The sequence below is a fragment of the Quercus robur genome, chromosome 11, assembly GCF_932294415.1.
Source record: "Quercus robur chromosome 11, dhQueRobu3.1, whole genome shotgun sequence".
Lineage (NCBI taxonomy): Eukaryota > Viridiplantae > Streptophyta > Magnoliopsida > Fagales > Fagaceae > Quercus > Quercus robur.
In genome coordinates this window covers 56,451,269-56,467,513 of record NC_065544.1, presented here as the reverse complement: position 1 = coordinate 56,467,513, position 16,245 = coordinate 56,451,269, and the positions used below count along the sequence as shown (strand labels likewise).

At 36.3% G+C, this 16,245-nt stretch overlaps 1 protein-coding gene across 3 annotated transcripts; it reads left to right on the top strand.

Moving 5' to 3' along the window:
- Positions 1 to 396: 396 nt before the first annotated feature.
- Positions 397 to 13,144, top strand: LOC126707072 (tetraketide alpha-pyrone reductase 1). Of its 3 annotated transcripts, none has more exons than XM_050406662.1 (7): positions 397 to 501; positions 11,089 to 11,281; positions 11,408 to 11,577; positions 11,742 to 11,930; positions 12,203 to 12,365; positions 12,529 to 12,721; positions 12,802 to 13,144. In XM_050406662.1, the coding sequence occupies exons 2-7, from the start codon at positions 11,155 to 11,157 to the stop codon at positions 12,941 to 12,943; spliced, it is 984 nt and encodes a 327-aa protein (XP_050262619.1). In that variant the 5' UTR covers positions 397 to 501; positions 11,089 to 11,154; the 3' UTR covers positions 12,944 to 13,144. The 3 variants fall into 3 exon arrangements, with proteins under 3 accessions (XP_050262619.1, XP_050262620.1, XP_050262618.1); XM_050406663.1 differs by having other exon boundaries at positions 414 to 501; positions 11,148 to 11,281; XM_050406661.1 differs by lacking the exon at positions 397 to 501 and having other exon boundaries at positions 10,852 to 11,281.
- The last annotated feature ends 3,101 nt before the right edge of the window (positions 13,145 to 16,245 follow it).

The following is a 16,245-nucleotide window of genomic DNA, read 5'->3' as shown; positions in this document are numbered from 1 at the left end:
ATAAAGCAATCATATACAAAAAGAATTTAATTACACAACAAATGAAGGGTGGAGACATTGCCACATGTCCAACTTTTCACATAGGGAAGGGGTAGGGGTGCAGTGCCTACCAATGTACCGTGCCATAGTTTTAGACAAGACAACTCATTGAAAATAAAAATGCTTGAAGTTGTCTTTTAGTTTTGGATACTGAACAGAAGGAAGAAGAAGTTAGTTTTGGATACTGAACAGAAGGAAGAAGATAAAGCAATCATATGAAAAAAGAAATTTAATTACACAACAAATGAAGGGTGGAGACATAGCCACATGTCCAACTTTTCACATGGGGAAGGGGTAGGGGTGCAGTGCCTACCAATGTACCGTGCCATAGTTTTAGACAAGACAACTCATTGAAAATAAAAAATGCTTGAAGTTGTCTTTTAGTTTTGGATACTGAACAGAAGGAAGAAGAAGAAAGAAGAAGAAGAAGAAAGAAGAGTGAGAAGAAAGTGTACAGTAAAGGTTTGTTCTTTTCATTCCTATTTTATTTTATGTGGATTTAGTGTGTTTTGGCCCTTTTGGGACTGCAATTTCGGAGTTGAGGGTGAGGAGTAGTGATAAAGAGACGAGAGCTCAAGATAGAAAAGAAAATGGCATAAATAGGGGGGGAAAAAAATACGCCGTTTTAGAGCGTCATGACAGTAGAGTTATCGGGCCTGTTTGGTACATGATTTTGAGCAATAATTTTTAATTTTTAAACAAAATTACACATATTTTTATACAATTTTTCCTTTATACATATTTTTAAAAATTACAAATAACATTATGGAACAATATTATCAAATACCCTCATATTTTTGTTTTTTAAAATTAAAAAGCTATTTTACTATTTTTCCTCTTCACTTTATAATATACTAAGCAATTTTTTTAACTCATCCTTAAAAAAAACATTATTTTTAGTTCTTTACATAAATATTATTTTTTTATTATTTCTTTCTTCTTTTATGTTTTTTTGCCTATACCCCTCTTTCTATGGTCTCTCTCATCTGCAAGTCCCACAGCCACCTCCACCAGCACAACCAACCCAGTCAAAGCCTTCCACTGCCACAACCAACCACCACCCACTACCACTGTAAGGTTGAATTTATTCAACCATCTAATTGGCTTTATTCCGTGCCAAATTTGCTTGTAATTCAGCATTTAGTAACCCTGTATTTAGGTGGGATTGTTGTAAGGGTAGTGAGTGAGATAGTGTGAAGATTGCTCAAGAGTGTGCAAGAAAACAGAGAGTCGCGGCTGGGACTCGCGACTGGACTCGCGGCTTCAACCCGCCAGAAGATGCACACGTGCCAAGCATGCTGGAAGATGAACAGTCATGCTAGCTGGAGCACTACAGGACAAAACAGGACAACTGGCCATACGGTTAACTCGCGACTGGAACTCGCGACTTAGTCAAGCCGCGAGGTCAAGCCGCGAGCCACCCCTGTTTGGAAAAACCTGACGTTTCGCATTCCACTCCTCTTCAGTATAAATACCCTTTTAACCCACGATTGAAAGAGTGCTTCCAGAGAGAATTTTGAGAGAGAAACCCTAAAGAAAAACCAGATTGTTTTACCCACAATCTCTACCTTAGAGTCTCATCAAAATCCCTCACTCTCTTCCTCTCCATTGTCAAATCCTTGAGAGGCCTTTATACCAAACCTGGTTCTCACCATTATCATCTCTGTGAGACAGTCGTTTGGAGTTCTGGGAAGCAGTTAGGAAGGAGCCAATCTTTATTGGTTGATGCTACGGTGAAGTAGCGGAATCCGGAAAGCTAGAAAAGAAAAAGGTTCGGCGCAACCTCGTTGGAGCAAGAAGCTTGGAGGGCTTAGGTGCATTGGGTAGATTAGGCTTGGAGGGTCTATTGCTGTCCTTGTATCCCAACTGTATTTTCTAGTGGATTGATTACCGCTTGGAGGGCGGCGGAGAGGTTTTTCGCCGAGGTCTTCGGTTTCCTCTTCGATAACATATCTGGTGTTATCGCTGTGTTTGCATCTTCCTTCCTCTCTATCTCTGCCTTTACATTATCTGCTGTGGTTTATTTTGTTGTGGCTTAGATAGTTGTTTAATCAATACCATGTTATAGCATATGTTAAGTTTCCGCACACTATTGTTTAACATATTGCGTGTGTTGATTAAATTGGTTTTTGGGGGTCTAAACGTTCAAAAGTGTTTTTGTACACGTTTTTGAACTTTCAATTGGTATCAGAGCGGGTACACATCTGTTTGGTTTTATTACCATTGTGTGATCCTTGACTCCCTTTCTTTTTGAGATGGATAGGTCTCAATCCCTTAATGCACCTCCATATTTTGATGGAAGTAACTATGCATTTTGGAAGGTTCGTATGAGAGCCTTTTTATGCTCTATTGATGAATCCGTGTGGGATGCTGTTGAGATAGGTTGGACCAAACCTGAAGCAGCCAAATCCACATGGGATAAGGCAGCACTTACTGCATCTAATGCTAACAGTAAAACACTAAATGCTATTTTCTGTGGTGTGTCTCCAGATGAATTTCACAGGATTTCTCACATTATTATTGCCAAAGATGCATGGGAGATTCTGGAAACAACCTATGAAGGCACGAAGAAGGTGAAAGATACCAAGTTACAAATGCTGACCACTCGGTTTGAGGAGCTCAAGATGAGTGAGGATGAGTCTTTCGACTCGTTCTATGGGAAGTTAAATGAAGTGGTTGTCAGCAAGTTTAACTTGGGGGAAAAGATGGAGGACTCTAAGATTGTAAGGAAGATCCTTCGATCATTGCCGGAAAGCTTCCGTGCCAAAGTAACTGCTATTGAAGAGAGCAAGGATCTTGACGACATCAAGGTGCAGGAGCTGGTTGGTTCTCTACAGACCTATGAAATGTCGCTGCCAAATCAACGGAAGGGTAAATCCATTGCTCTAAAGACCGTTAATGAGAAGGTGGAAGATCAAGGCTCGTCAGGAGAAGATATGGTTGACAAGGATGTAGCCTATCTTGTTAAAAATTTCAAGAAGTTTTTGAAATTCAAAAACAATAGAAAATTTGATGATAAGAGAAATTTCCAAAATTCTGGAAGGGAGAAGAGGGATTTCAAGAGGAAAGATGGAAAAGAATCCCAATCCACACAAGGTGTTACTTGTTTTGAATGCAACGGGCATGGACACTTCAAGAGGGAATGCCCTAATTATTTGAAATCAAAAGGCAAGGTGTATGCCACGACCTTGAGTGATTCAGACTCATCCGACTCAGAATCTGAAGAGAGCTGTGATGGAGAAGGGAACTATTCAGCTTTCATGACTATTGCTCATGTTGAGTCTTCGGATGAATTGAATTTGCTTGTTCAAGAACTTGGAGAACATAGTGAGGATGACTCACTAGGAATTGTTGAAGAATCGGAAGCTGAAGAAGAAAAAAGCACAGCTACTCTTCAAGAAAATTACAACTCACTTTTGGAGAAATCTGGTGAATACACAAGGGTGGCCAAGGCTGCTGTAAGAAAGATGAAGAAGGCTGAGGAGGACTACAAAAGTCTCCTAATCCGATATAGGGAGGCCAAATGCGAGATTGAAACTCTTAATGGTGAGCTGTCCGAAGCCTACACTAAAGTGAGATTCTTTGAGAATGAGGTTGTTCAAGCAAATGCAAAAATAGAGAGGGTCACCACCAAGAAGCTTGATGATGTTATATCATCTCAAAAGAGCTTCTCAGACAAATCCGGACTGGGATATACCGGAGGAAGTAGCTCAACTGGAAATGTCACCAAAGAAGTGAAGTTTGTGAAGTCCAAAGATCCAGTTGTAGCTGACTCTACGAGTGTGAACCTCGAGGTGGAGAAAAAGAAGAATGTGGTAGAACAACGGATGCTGAATCATCGAAATCAGTCTATGGGCAGGTCCGAGTCTCGTGCCAAGTCACGTCCACGACCACAAAGAGGTCCTAGAGGAATGTATGTGTGCCATTATTGCGGACTTCAAGGGCACACTCGACCAAATTGCCAAAAGCTGAGGGCAATGAACAGTGCTACTCCTCAAAGGTCAGGAGGACCAAGAGTTGATAGGAGAACTTGGGCAAGTGATCAACCTAGAGAGCAACATGGAGATCCCGGAATGATGGACGTGATGAAGATGATTGGTGCATTCACCAACTGCTTGGAAAGCTTCTCACGAAGGTTTGAAAGCCCTAACTCCCGTACCCAATCCTCTAAGGAAATCACCCAAAACGCAAGTGTCGTGTGGGTGAAAAGGGGTACTCATGCATAAGCATTACAACATGTCCATGCATTAATACTTCCTATGCTTTGTGACTATGTTTGTTTGGTATGCTTGTTGGTTTTGATTTCGTTTGCTTGTCTGTCTTCTTGTGAATATCTCTTAATTATGTTAAATGTGTTTTATCAATCTTTTTGTTTCTTAAGTCAAAAATCCAAAAATTACATAAACATTTGAAAATCAAAAGGGCTTGATTGACTTTGTTGAGTTTTTGTCTTAAAACTCGTTTTGCCGTGTACCTTTGTGCTAATGGCTTTGTGCATTTTCGAACATTACTTGTTTTCATGCACTCATATCACTATGGGAAAAATCTTGAAATCTATGTGATTGTTGTAAATAGATCTTCAAACTTGTCATGAATGATTAGTGAATGGTTATGTTGATCTTGAAACTTGCATAGACTTGTGTCTATATCTCTTCCCAATTTTTTATTTTTTGCTAAAAAGAGCTCACTAAATGTAAATCTCCAAATGAAAAGAGATATTGAGCTGCAAAAGCCTGTCGCACATTCTAGTATTTGACTAGGAAAAAGGGTAAGCGACTTTATATTAAAAGTGAAATTTCTTTCAAAAAGGCCAAAGGCCTATTCTTCAAAGAAAAATGTTATATATCCCTCTCACAATGAGAGATGATTGCCTCAAAAGATCAAATGTTATGGCTGAAAGTGGAGTCAAATGAAAGGCTCCAAGTTATGTTATCAAGTTGTGTGGGAAGTCATATATTCATATTTCTATAATTGAGATTGGTCACATGATCTAGTGCTAATTGTGTATGCCTTGGTTGAATTGATCATTGAAGCTTCACATTAGACAAAGGACTATTTCATTGTTGATATCCACACACAACACACAAGTTTATGTTTGATAAATGCCCTATTCATTTGTGTGATTGTACTTGATAAAATGTGTTTTCACATGCTCAATCTTTGTTAATTCAAGCACAAAAAGATTTTTGAGTGTTTTAGGTGTTTTTGGAAAGTGTTTTGCTGAAAAATCTGAAAATTTCAAAAATACAGTTTTGCCCTGTTTTGGCGGCTCAGTCGCGGGTGTGTCAAGTCGTGTGCCTCAGTCGCATCTTCGCTGGTCAGCTTTGGCGACTTGTTCGCGAGTGGAAGGTCCAGTCGCGAGATTCACTCAGAGATTTTCGCGGCTCAGCTCGCGACTCACTCGCGGGTAGACCTTCCAGTCGCGAAAAACACTTAGAAAAATTTTTCAAAATTTTCCTCTTGAGTGCTTTGGCGGCTTGAGCTGGCGACTGTGTGGCGACTTGAACCAGTCGCGAAAATCGCGTGTTTTGCAGAAACAGGAGCAGTTTTTAAACTTTTTCAGTTTTTCCCTCGAATTTTTGTGACTGTTCATCTTCTCTCTATACACTCTCCCTCCCAAACACTCCGTGCTCCCTTTTCCAATTTCTTGTGTTGCATCCTTACAGCCCAAAATCGTCGAGTTCCAGGTATGGGTTTTCTGATTTTCACTCTTTTCTACTTGATTTTGTGCTTTTACCCTTGATTTTTCGCATTTGATTGTGTTTTTGAAATGGGTTTGTGTTTCGGTCTCTGCTTTTTGTTCTTGCTTAGCTTGTGGATTCTGTTGTTATAGTTTGTGTTAATGATAGTCTTTGTCCTATTGCTCTTGTGCTTAGCTAAGTATTCCTTTCATTTCATTCTGAACTATGAGCTGTTGAGATGTTACTTTTGGTTCTGTTGAAATTGTGTGTTTTTCCTTTGCAAGATGTGCATGTGTGTTAATCTGTGGGAAGATTCTGTTAGGCTCAATGTTTTGTGTGTATGTCATATCATTTTCCATAATCTGCCTCAATGTCATTTATTTGCCTTCAGGATAGCTTCACCATGTTGTTCATGTGTTTCCTATCCTAGGATTAGTTTACCTATATGGTTGAACTAAATTGCTTGCTGGTTAAGTGTTTGAAGTTCACTTGTCTGATTGATATCTCTCTCTGTTAAATACATGGTACTGACTGATTGTGCACATATATTGTTATATGTTGTTGTGGCCTTTTCTGATTGTTCACAGATGGCTCCTTCACCTCAGAAGAAGAAATCTACTGCGAAGAAGGCTGACAAAAGACTTAAGATGGATCCTAGATTGTTTAGGTCAGTTCATCATTTTGAGAGATACAAGGATAACTTCTTGAATGCAGGAATCATTCAAGAGAGATTTGTGGATTTGGATGATTTAAGGCAAACTTTTATTCCCAGTTGTTTTGAAGGAAGAGGATGGGACAAACTTTTAAGTGATTTCCCTTTGGTGTGTGAACCTCTGATTAGAGAATTTTATTCAAATGCTGTGATAAAGGAGAATGAGTTAAATTGCTGGGTTAGAGGGAAAGAATTCATCTTGGATGCACATGTCATAGATGATGTACTAGGGCTTGAGGGTTTGGATGATGAGGAGTTTGTCAATTTCAAGGATAGGAGTGTCTCTATTGAAACAGTTCAACAGAGAATAGGTGGGCAGAGAGAAGGGAAGTGTTTGAATACCACTGCCTTTCCAGTGGACATGAGGGTTCTAACCATAATAATGATGTTTAACCTTTATCCTATTAGGAAGTTGACCACAATCAATTGTGCTAGAGCAATTTTTCTGATGGATCTCAAAGAGAAGAACTTCATAGATATAAGTTCCCACATCTTTGACATCATTGTGGATGAGACAAGAACAACATCTAGACCAAAACTGATCTTTCCCAGCCTCCTAATGAGGATATTTCGAAGGAAGGGTGTTCAAATTCCTCAAGACATCAGTCACATGTCCACACCCTCTGCAATCAACAAACTTACCTGCAAAAGGATCAGTGTTAGGCTTCCAGGAGAAGAAGATGAAGGTGATGAAGGAGAGGAAGTCCCAATGGAGACTGATGCAGAGGCAGCAGGGCATGCATCCACCTCAACACCAAGGAGGAGTGGCAAGAGGTCCAGAGCTTCAACTTCTGCAGCTGCACCTCCAGATGCTTTCCAGATCATTCTGGAAAGGCTTGATGGGATCAGGGCAGTCCAGACTGAGCATTCTGACAGAATGAGAGCCATGCAAGACCAGATTGATGTCTTGGCTGCTACACTTGACAGCTTCACAACTCAGCATGACCAGTGACCCTTTGGCCATTCCATGTCAAAAAGGGGGAGAAAGTTCATTGATAATTGAAGCAGAAAAGCAGCTCTTGAGGGGGAGTAATTTGTTGAGGGGGAGTAATTAGTGTTTTTATCAAATTTTTATGTTTTTAATACACTGGGTTTTGGTGTATAACTGTTTCTAACTCTTTTCATATACTCTTGGATAAACTTTTATATATTTTTGATGTTGTTATTCAGGTATTTGTTAGTTTGTACCCATATGCTTTTGTAAGCTTTGAGGGTTTATGTTTTATGCATAGTTTGTAGGCCTTGTGGTATGTACCATGCTTAAGTGCAGCCTTTATGCTATGTGAAATCAGTATTTTAAATCTAAATGTTCAGCATTGTGGTTTATGTACTGTCACTCTTGTGCCCTTGTAGGATTGTTCCTAGATGCATATGCCTTGTGTGCTATGCATTGGTTGAGTGTTGAGCATACAAGTGTCTTGCCTTGTGCTTGTTAACTTGTATGTCTTTGTGTTCATTCCAAGTGTGAATGAACACTGTGATCACTACCTTGTGGTGTTCACTTGGTTGATCAAGCCATGGTTTGTTCATTAACTCCATCTTATGCTTGATCTCTTTTTGCCTGTTTCATATGCATTAATAATTTTCTGCTTACAATGATCATGGTGTATTGTTGTGTTTCAGGAGTTTATGTTCATATGATTCAAGTGCTTCACAGCTTCTAGAATTAGGTGTGAGTGAGTTTTGATCAACTGTTCCCAACTCACATGTTAAGTCTAGAGTCTGTTTTAGGGTTTTGTCACGGAATAGCCAAAGGGGGAGATTGTAAGGTTGAATTTATTCAACCATCTAATTGGCTTTATTCCGTGCCAAATTTGCTTGTAATTCAGCATTTAGTAACCCTGTATTTAGGTGGGATTGTTGTAAGGGTAGTGAGTGAGATAGTGTGAAGATTGCTCAAGAGTGTGCAAGAAAACAGAGAGTCGCGGCTGGGACTCGCGACTGGACTCGCGGCTTCAACCCGCCAGAAGATGCACACGTGCCAAGCATGCTGGAAGATGAACAGTCATGCTAGCTGGAGCACTACAGGACAAAACAGGACAACTGGCCATACGGTTAACTCGCGACTGGAACTCGCGACTTAGTCAAGCCGCGAGGTCAAGCCGCGAGCCACCCCTGTTTGGAAAAACCTGACGTTTCGCATTCCACTCCTCTTCAGTATAAATACCCTTTTAACCCACGATTGAAAGAGTGCTTCCAGAGAGAATTTTGAGAGAGAAACCCTAAAGAAAAACCAGATTGTTTTACCCACAATCTCTACCTTAGAGTCTCATCAAAATCCCTCACTCTCTTCCTCTCCATTGTCAAATCCTTGAGAGGCCTTTATACCAAACCTGGTTCTCACCATTATCATCTCTGTGAGACAGTCGTTTGGAGTTCTGGGAAGCAGTTAGGAAGGAGCCAATCTTTATTGGTTGATGCTACGGTGAAGTAGCGGAATCCGGAAAGCTAGAAAAGAAAAAGGTTCGGCGCAACCTCGTTGGAGCAAGAAGCTTGGAGGGCTTAGGTGCATTGGGTAGATTAGGCTTGGAGGGTCTATTGCTGTCCTTGTATCCCAACTGTATTTTCTAGTGGATTGATTACCGTTTGGAGGGCGGCGGAGAGGTTTTTCGCCGAGGTCTTCGGTTTCCTCTTCGATAACATATCTGGTGTTATCGCTGTGTTTGCATCTTCCTTCCTCTCTATCTCTGCCTTTACATTATCTGCTGTGGTTTATTTTGTTGTGGCTTAGATAGTTGTTTAATCAATACCATGTTATAGCATATGTTAAGTTTCCGCACACTATTGTTTAACATATTGCGTGTGTTGATTAAATTGGTTTTTGGGGGTCTAAACGTTCAAAAGTGTTTTTGTACACGTTTTTGAACTTTCAACCACAACCACAACCAGTCCCCCACAACTCATATTAAAAAAAAAACCACCACCACAAACCCACCCACAACCACTACCACCACCACAAACTCACCTCAACAGCCACCACCCACAATCCCCACTCACAACCTCCGATCCAGCTAAGTCACAGCCACCCACCGCTACAACCAACTACCACCCACTGCCACAACCACAACCAGCCACCACAACTCAAATTATTAAAAAAAAAAAAAAAAAAAAAAAAAAAAAAAAAAAAAAAAGAGGGACTAGAGAAAGAGAAAGAGAAAGAGAAAGAGGTTTTAACACAAAAGTCATTTGAACTATAATCAAAAGTTATTTTAACTTGTTCAATATTGATTGTTAAAAAAAATACCAAAGTTTTAAAAATAGTACAATCAAGAGGTTCTAGGCTATCATGAATTTTTGATTTCATGATAAAAGTTGAGTCATTCACGTTGCGTTTGTACTATGTAACTTAGGGTCCGTTTGGATACAGCTGAAAACTGAAACTGAAAACTGAAAAACACCGTAACAAAATAATTTTTAAATGTGTAAATAGTACCATGGGATCCATTTTTAATTTTTTTTTTTTGATAAAGTGATTGTGGGTCTCATGAACAGTGCGTAAACAGTGCATAAACAGTAAAATTTGTCTCCCGTACAATGCATGAACAGTACTTTTATTGTTCATTCGCTGAAAAAAAAAAAAAAAAAATTCTTAAACGCACTCTTAATTGTAAGCATAATAAGTCGAATGATACTACGTGACTTATTGTAAGTACATTAAAATTATTAACATAATTTACTTTTAAGTAAAACTCTATTACTAATTCTCTAAAAAAAAAAAAAAAACACTCTATTTCTAAAATTTAAAATACTAATTAATTTTTTTCTAAAAAAATAATTAATTAATTTGATTAAAACTAATTTTCAAAAGTTTTAATCTATTTATAGCTTATTTAGGGTATGTTTGGATATCAATTATTTTGTTGAAAGTGAAAAATTATTGTTGAAAGTACTGTAGATAAATGTAAAATTAGTTGTCCATGAATAATGCTAAAAAGTACAATGAGGCCTATGAATAGTACCAAAAAGTATCGTAAGACTCATGAATAGTAGAAAAAATAAGCTTAATAGTGAAATAATTTTCATTTTTAATTTCTACCTAAATGTACACTTAGTCTAAATTATTTAATAATTTTTTTAATAGAAAGTTGGGAATTACACAATGTACACGTTAATATGAATTTAAAACTCAAAGTAATTTTTGTTTCAAATTTTTAGTATGAAAAGTTGTGTTGGGTAGAACTATCCTTATTGTAATTAGTCCTTTAGAGAGGCATCTTGTAAATGTGGTTAACACTTAACAATTGAGTTAACACATCATCATTGCATGGTCACAACTTTTTTGTTTTTAGGGCAATAGTCATATTGAACTATTGTTATATAGAGGGTTTTTTTTTTTTTTTTTTTGGAAGGATATTAATTGTTATTTAAAATTGTGTCATAAGAATTAATGGTGTGAAAAATCATTCCTCTTGGCTGGTTTGCCTACTTCTGACCTATAAGCCAAGCACGTTGGTATCCTTTCACTTCATCTTTATGTTATATATTATCCTGTATAGTCAAAGAGGCCACAAGGATAAAATGGTATACCTACCTTCTCCATGCATCCATACTCTTGGAATTTCCCAACATATATAAAAGGGGAAGCATATAAGTAGATATGAAGAATATGTGCTCCATCTATATTATGTGCGTTTGTTCTGCAATAAATTTCTCTAGCAAGCTACAAGGAAGGCCACTATCCTGCAATTAATTGAGCTGAAAGTAGCGTCAATTAGGCAAGGCATGGACATCAAAATCGAAATTAAAGGCAAAGTTTGCGTGACGGGGGCTTCCGGCTTTCTGGCGTCTTGGCTAGTTAAGCGACTTCTCCTGTCTGGATACCATGTCACTGGAACTGTTAGAGATCCAGGTTTTTCTTCTTCTTCTTCTTCTTCTAACATTTCCTGTCTTTTCTCCCAGACATATATATGTATATATATATATATATATATATATTAATAAAACTATATATATCATTTGGTTGTTGCATGGGAAGGGAATGAGAAGAAATTAACACATCTGTTGAGTCTGGAAGGAGCAAGGGAGAGACTCCGATTGGTGAAGGCTGATTTGATGGAAGAGGGAAGCTTCGACGATGCAATCATGGGATGCCATGGTGTTTTCCACACTGCTTCTCCTGTACTGAAACCTTCATCTGATCCAAAGGCACGTTCTTATCTCACATTATATATATTCTCAGTAGTCTACATGCAAATGATTCGAAAATAAAAAAGGCTGTTGACTGTTGTAGTATCACATGAAAATGCCGGATATAAATATATTTCATAATTAACCTTTATGTGTTTTTCTCAAACATTCTATGTAAGCAGGCCGAAATCTTGGACCCGGCTATTGAGGGTACATTGAACGTGCTACGTTCATGTAAGAAGAATCCATCTTTAAGGCGTGTAATTCTCACCTCATCTTCTTCAACTGTGAGGGTAAGAGATGATTTTGACCCAAATATACCTTTGGATGAGACATTTTGGAGCTCTGTGGAACTCTGTGAGAGACTCCAGGTGACACTATTTAAATTTTTTGGTTTTATCTTTCACACCAAATTTGCATTCCTCCTTAGACACATATAGTTGTCGCATTTTAAAGTACAATGTCAATGGCCGAGTTGTTCGTATCCGTAACTTGCTAGTAGCTAGGACCATTTAGAGTACAATTCTACAATTATTGCTTGCCAAGCTGCTTTGCATATATTCTACGAGTTAATAATACAAAAGCACGTAGCTAACCTATATTAGTTCATCTTTTGGGCATGGTGATTGGTGAATTTCTAAAGTTATGGTATGCTTTATCAAAAACACTCGCTGAGAGGGCAGCATGGGAATTCTGCAACAAAAATGGTATTGATCTAGTGACCATTCTACCATCATTCCTTGTTGGACCTAGTTTGCCTCGAGATTTGTGTTCTACTGCTTCTGATGTCCTTGGCTTGCTTAAGGGTAATTTCCTTTTGCACTATTCCTTGAAATCTTGCAAGTATGGATGTAAAGTTACTTATTACTATAGGTCAATTGGTGCTTTTATTATTTCATAATCAGTAAAATGGATCTTTGCTAGCTAGCTTGTTAATTTTTGTGACTATATATGTGTGTGCGCGCGCAGGTGAAACAGAGAAATTTCATTGGCACGGAAGGATGGGATATGTCCACATAGATGATGTTGCACTTTGCCACATCCTAGTTTTTGAGAATGAAACTGCTCACGGACGATACCTTTGTAGCTCCACTGTGCTGGATAATGATGAGTTGGCATCGTTGTTAGCAGAACGATATCCTTCACTGCCTATCCCTAAAAGGTATGTTGGTATTTTCATTAATGATAAACACAGACGGATATATACATACACACATAGATGTTAATTGTGGGACTTTTCAGGTTTGAGCCACTAAACAGACCATATTATGAGTTTAACACCTCGAAGTTCAAGAGTTTAGGATGCAAGTTCAAGTCTATCCAAGAGATGTTTGATGATTGCATTGCATCCCTGGTGGAACAAGGTCATCTTCGATCTGTCTAGCAATGGCCTGTGGTGACTTGTCCAGCCGATATTGCCCTATCAACTAATCAAACCATTAAATGTAGTGAATGAGAGTATTTGTTTCACACATAAAACTAATACGAAGAATAAGAGTGAATGAGATTTTTAAGAACTTAGTGGTTCCTGTTTTATTTTTTTTTCTCTAAATAGAGTACCTTTTGTTTAAATAAAACCAACTTGCATGCGGAAGTCTTTGTGTGGAAGATTTACATTCAAATTCTTCCTCCATTGAAGGAAAATTTATTATTATTATTATTTCACTTTCTAATTTCTATATTAAAAAGCAAGATGAGTTAGTCTAAAAATATTTAAAACGCCTTATATCAATCATGTATAATCTCATATAGTTTAACTTTTTATTATAATCAAATTTGAGCATTCATAAAACAATGATTTAATCACTACATTACACACTTAAAAAGGTCAAGCTATCCTTAATTGTATAATGACCACTTATGATGTGAATTTTTGGATTTTTTTATTTATTTTATTTTTATTTTTTATACTACATAACCATGCTTTGTTATTTGGCACACTAGTTAATTTGGCATTAATGGGACTATAAATATCATAAATCTTCACTCAATTGACAAATTTGGGTAAAGAGGATCTTCAATGCCAACTATTATGATGCCACTAGTAGCAGACCCACACGATGCGTTAGAATAAATAATTTTTTTGTAATTGTAATATAATATATAATGTGTTCTTTAAAATTTTTTGAAGATAATTTATTCTTCCTTAAAATTAAACAATTTTTATTTGGTCCAATTAGGTCTATCTCGGTCCCACTCAATCCACTTCAGTTCACTTCAGTTCACTCGGTCAATTTTGGTCTTCTTTGTTCCATTTTGGACTAATTGGGTCTTAAATTGATTCTTTTTGTAGTTTGTCTTTTTAAGTTTAGCTCAAAATTTCTTTTTCTTTTTTTCCTTCATTTTTGGGTTGAAAAGTATGAAATTTTATTATATTTAGGATAAAATTTTTAGTTTTGATTTAAAAATACAAACAAAATAGATATTAGAAATTAGAAATTAGAAATATGAGCCCTAAAAATGCAATAAAAAGGGTAAATATTCAGAATTTCTATTCGGTCCACTTCGGTCCTATTCGGTCCATTTTGTCTCCTTCGGTCCACTTTGGTTCTATTCGGTCCACTTTCATCCTATTTGTTCCATTCAGTCCACATTGGTCTTATTCTTTCCACTTTAGTCCTATTCGGTCAATATTAGTCCTATTTCGTCCATTTTGTCCACTTCAATCCTATTGGGGCCATTAGGTCTAATTTGGTCATATTCAGTCCATTATGTCCACTTCAGTCCTATACAGTCAATATTGGTCCTATTCGGTCCAATTCAGTTCTATTTGTTCTTATTCGGTCCATAATGTCCACTTTGGTCCTAATCTGTCCATTCGTTCTTATTCAGTCCACTTTAATCCTATTTGGTATACTTTGGTTCACATTGGTTCACTCTGTCCAATTTGGTCTGGTTCACCTTGTTCTTATTTGGTCTTATTTTGTCCATTCAATCCATTTCATTCCATTTGGTCCATTCAAAAAACTTTGGTCCATTTTGGTCAACTTCAGTCTATTTTTGTGCTCTTACATATAAAGAAAAGATATGTTTGTGTTGATAGAACCTATTCTAAATCCAATTTTATTAAAAAGAAAATATAAATCTCAAACTTGTAATATCTAAAATCTTAAGCATAACATTTATTGTTACTACACTTTTGTTAAAACACATTAACGTAGTATTTTAGTCCACTTCGGTTTGGTTAAATTTAAGTGAAAGTCTTTCTAAACATGAAGATTATGAATATACAAATCTAATCTTTATGGAATTTACTCATTTGTTTTAAAGTCATTACTTTTAAATGAGTTGAATGAGGTTGATTATACCTTCAAGCAAAACATATATATATATATATATATGTATATATATATATATATATATATATGTATATATATATGTATATATGTATATATATACGTATGTATGTATGTATAATTTTTATTTAAATAAACTATTCAAATTCTTCATTCTCTTAAAAGAAAATATTATGATAATCAAAGCTCATAACAAACTGATACTGAATATGTATAATTTATTTTTTAAATTTTATTGTAAATAAATTTTTCCCTAAAACTTAAACAGTTTCAAAAAGTAATTTCTATCACTCTATTTTTACAAATGTATAATTTTATCATTTTTGATTGATATTATTCTTTTTTGAAATGATCCATATTCTTCTAACTATTTATTATTGTGTATTATATTTTTCTAATTTCTTTTGGCACAATTAAAATTTTTAAACTTCAAGGTTATTATTCAAATTCTCATTCTTTTTAGGAGATTATTATGATAACCAAAACTTATTATATAATTACAATTGATATTACTCAAATAATAGATAATACTCTCAATCCAAACTTTTATTTTCTCATGTCTTAAGTAGGTACTCAGAATAGGACTGAAGTGATCTGAAATAAATCAAATGGACCGAAATGGATTGAAGTAGACCGAACCGGACCAAATAGATTGAAATGAGCCAAATGCCAATCTGTAATTAACATAGCCAAGATTGTGTTTAGAAATAAACTCAAATTCTTACTTCCAAAATAATCAAGTATTAACTCAAAAAAAAAAGAAAATTAACCCAAATTAATCAAATCAACCCAAATTAGAGTTCCAAACAATACAAAAATTCATTAAGGGTCTGTTTGGATACCGTTTATTTTGCTGAAACTGAAAACTTATTGTTGAAAACACTGTAGCAAATTTTTTTAAAAAATTGTAAAACACTATTCACACTTTGCCGTGGGTCTACGTTTTTCGTCATTTGTTTGAAACAGTTTCATGGGTCCCACGCTTAAAATGCGTGAACAATGCCTAACGCTGCAAATCATGTTACCCAAATGCATGCTAACTTAAAGTAGAGATGCAAGAAAGTTAAAATAATCCACCAAAAAATGAAAAACAAAATTTTGAGAGAGAGAAAGAAAGAACCTTTTGTGTGTAGGAAAACTGTATATAGAATGAGAGAGAGAATAGTAAATTTATAATAAGAATAGGGAAATAAGAAAAGCCAAAAATAAAGGAAGATAAAGGAATATAGGAAAAGTGATATTAAGATAGATAATAATGGGGACATTAAAAAGTAGAAGGGAGGGGAGAAGTTAGAGAAAGTATAACAATAAGTTGGGAAATTAATATGAAAAAGAGAGTTAAAAATAAGAGAGAGAATGTTAAAAATGGGTGGATGATGTGGCCGTTAAT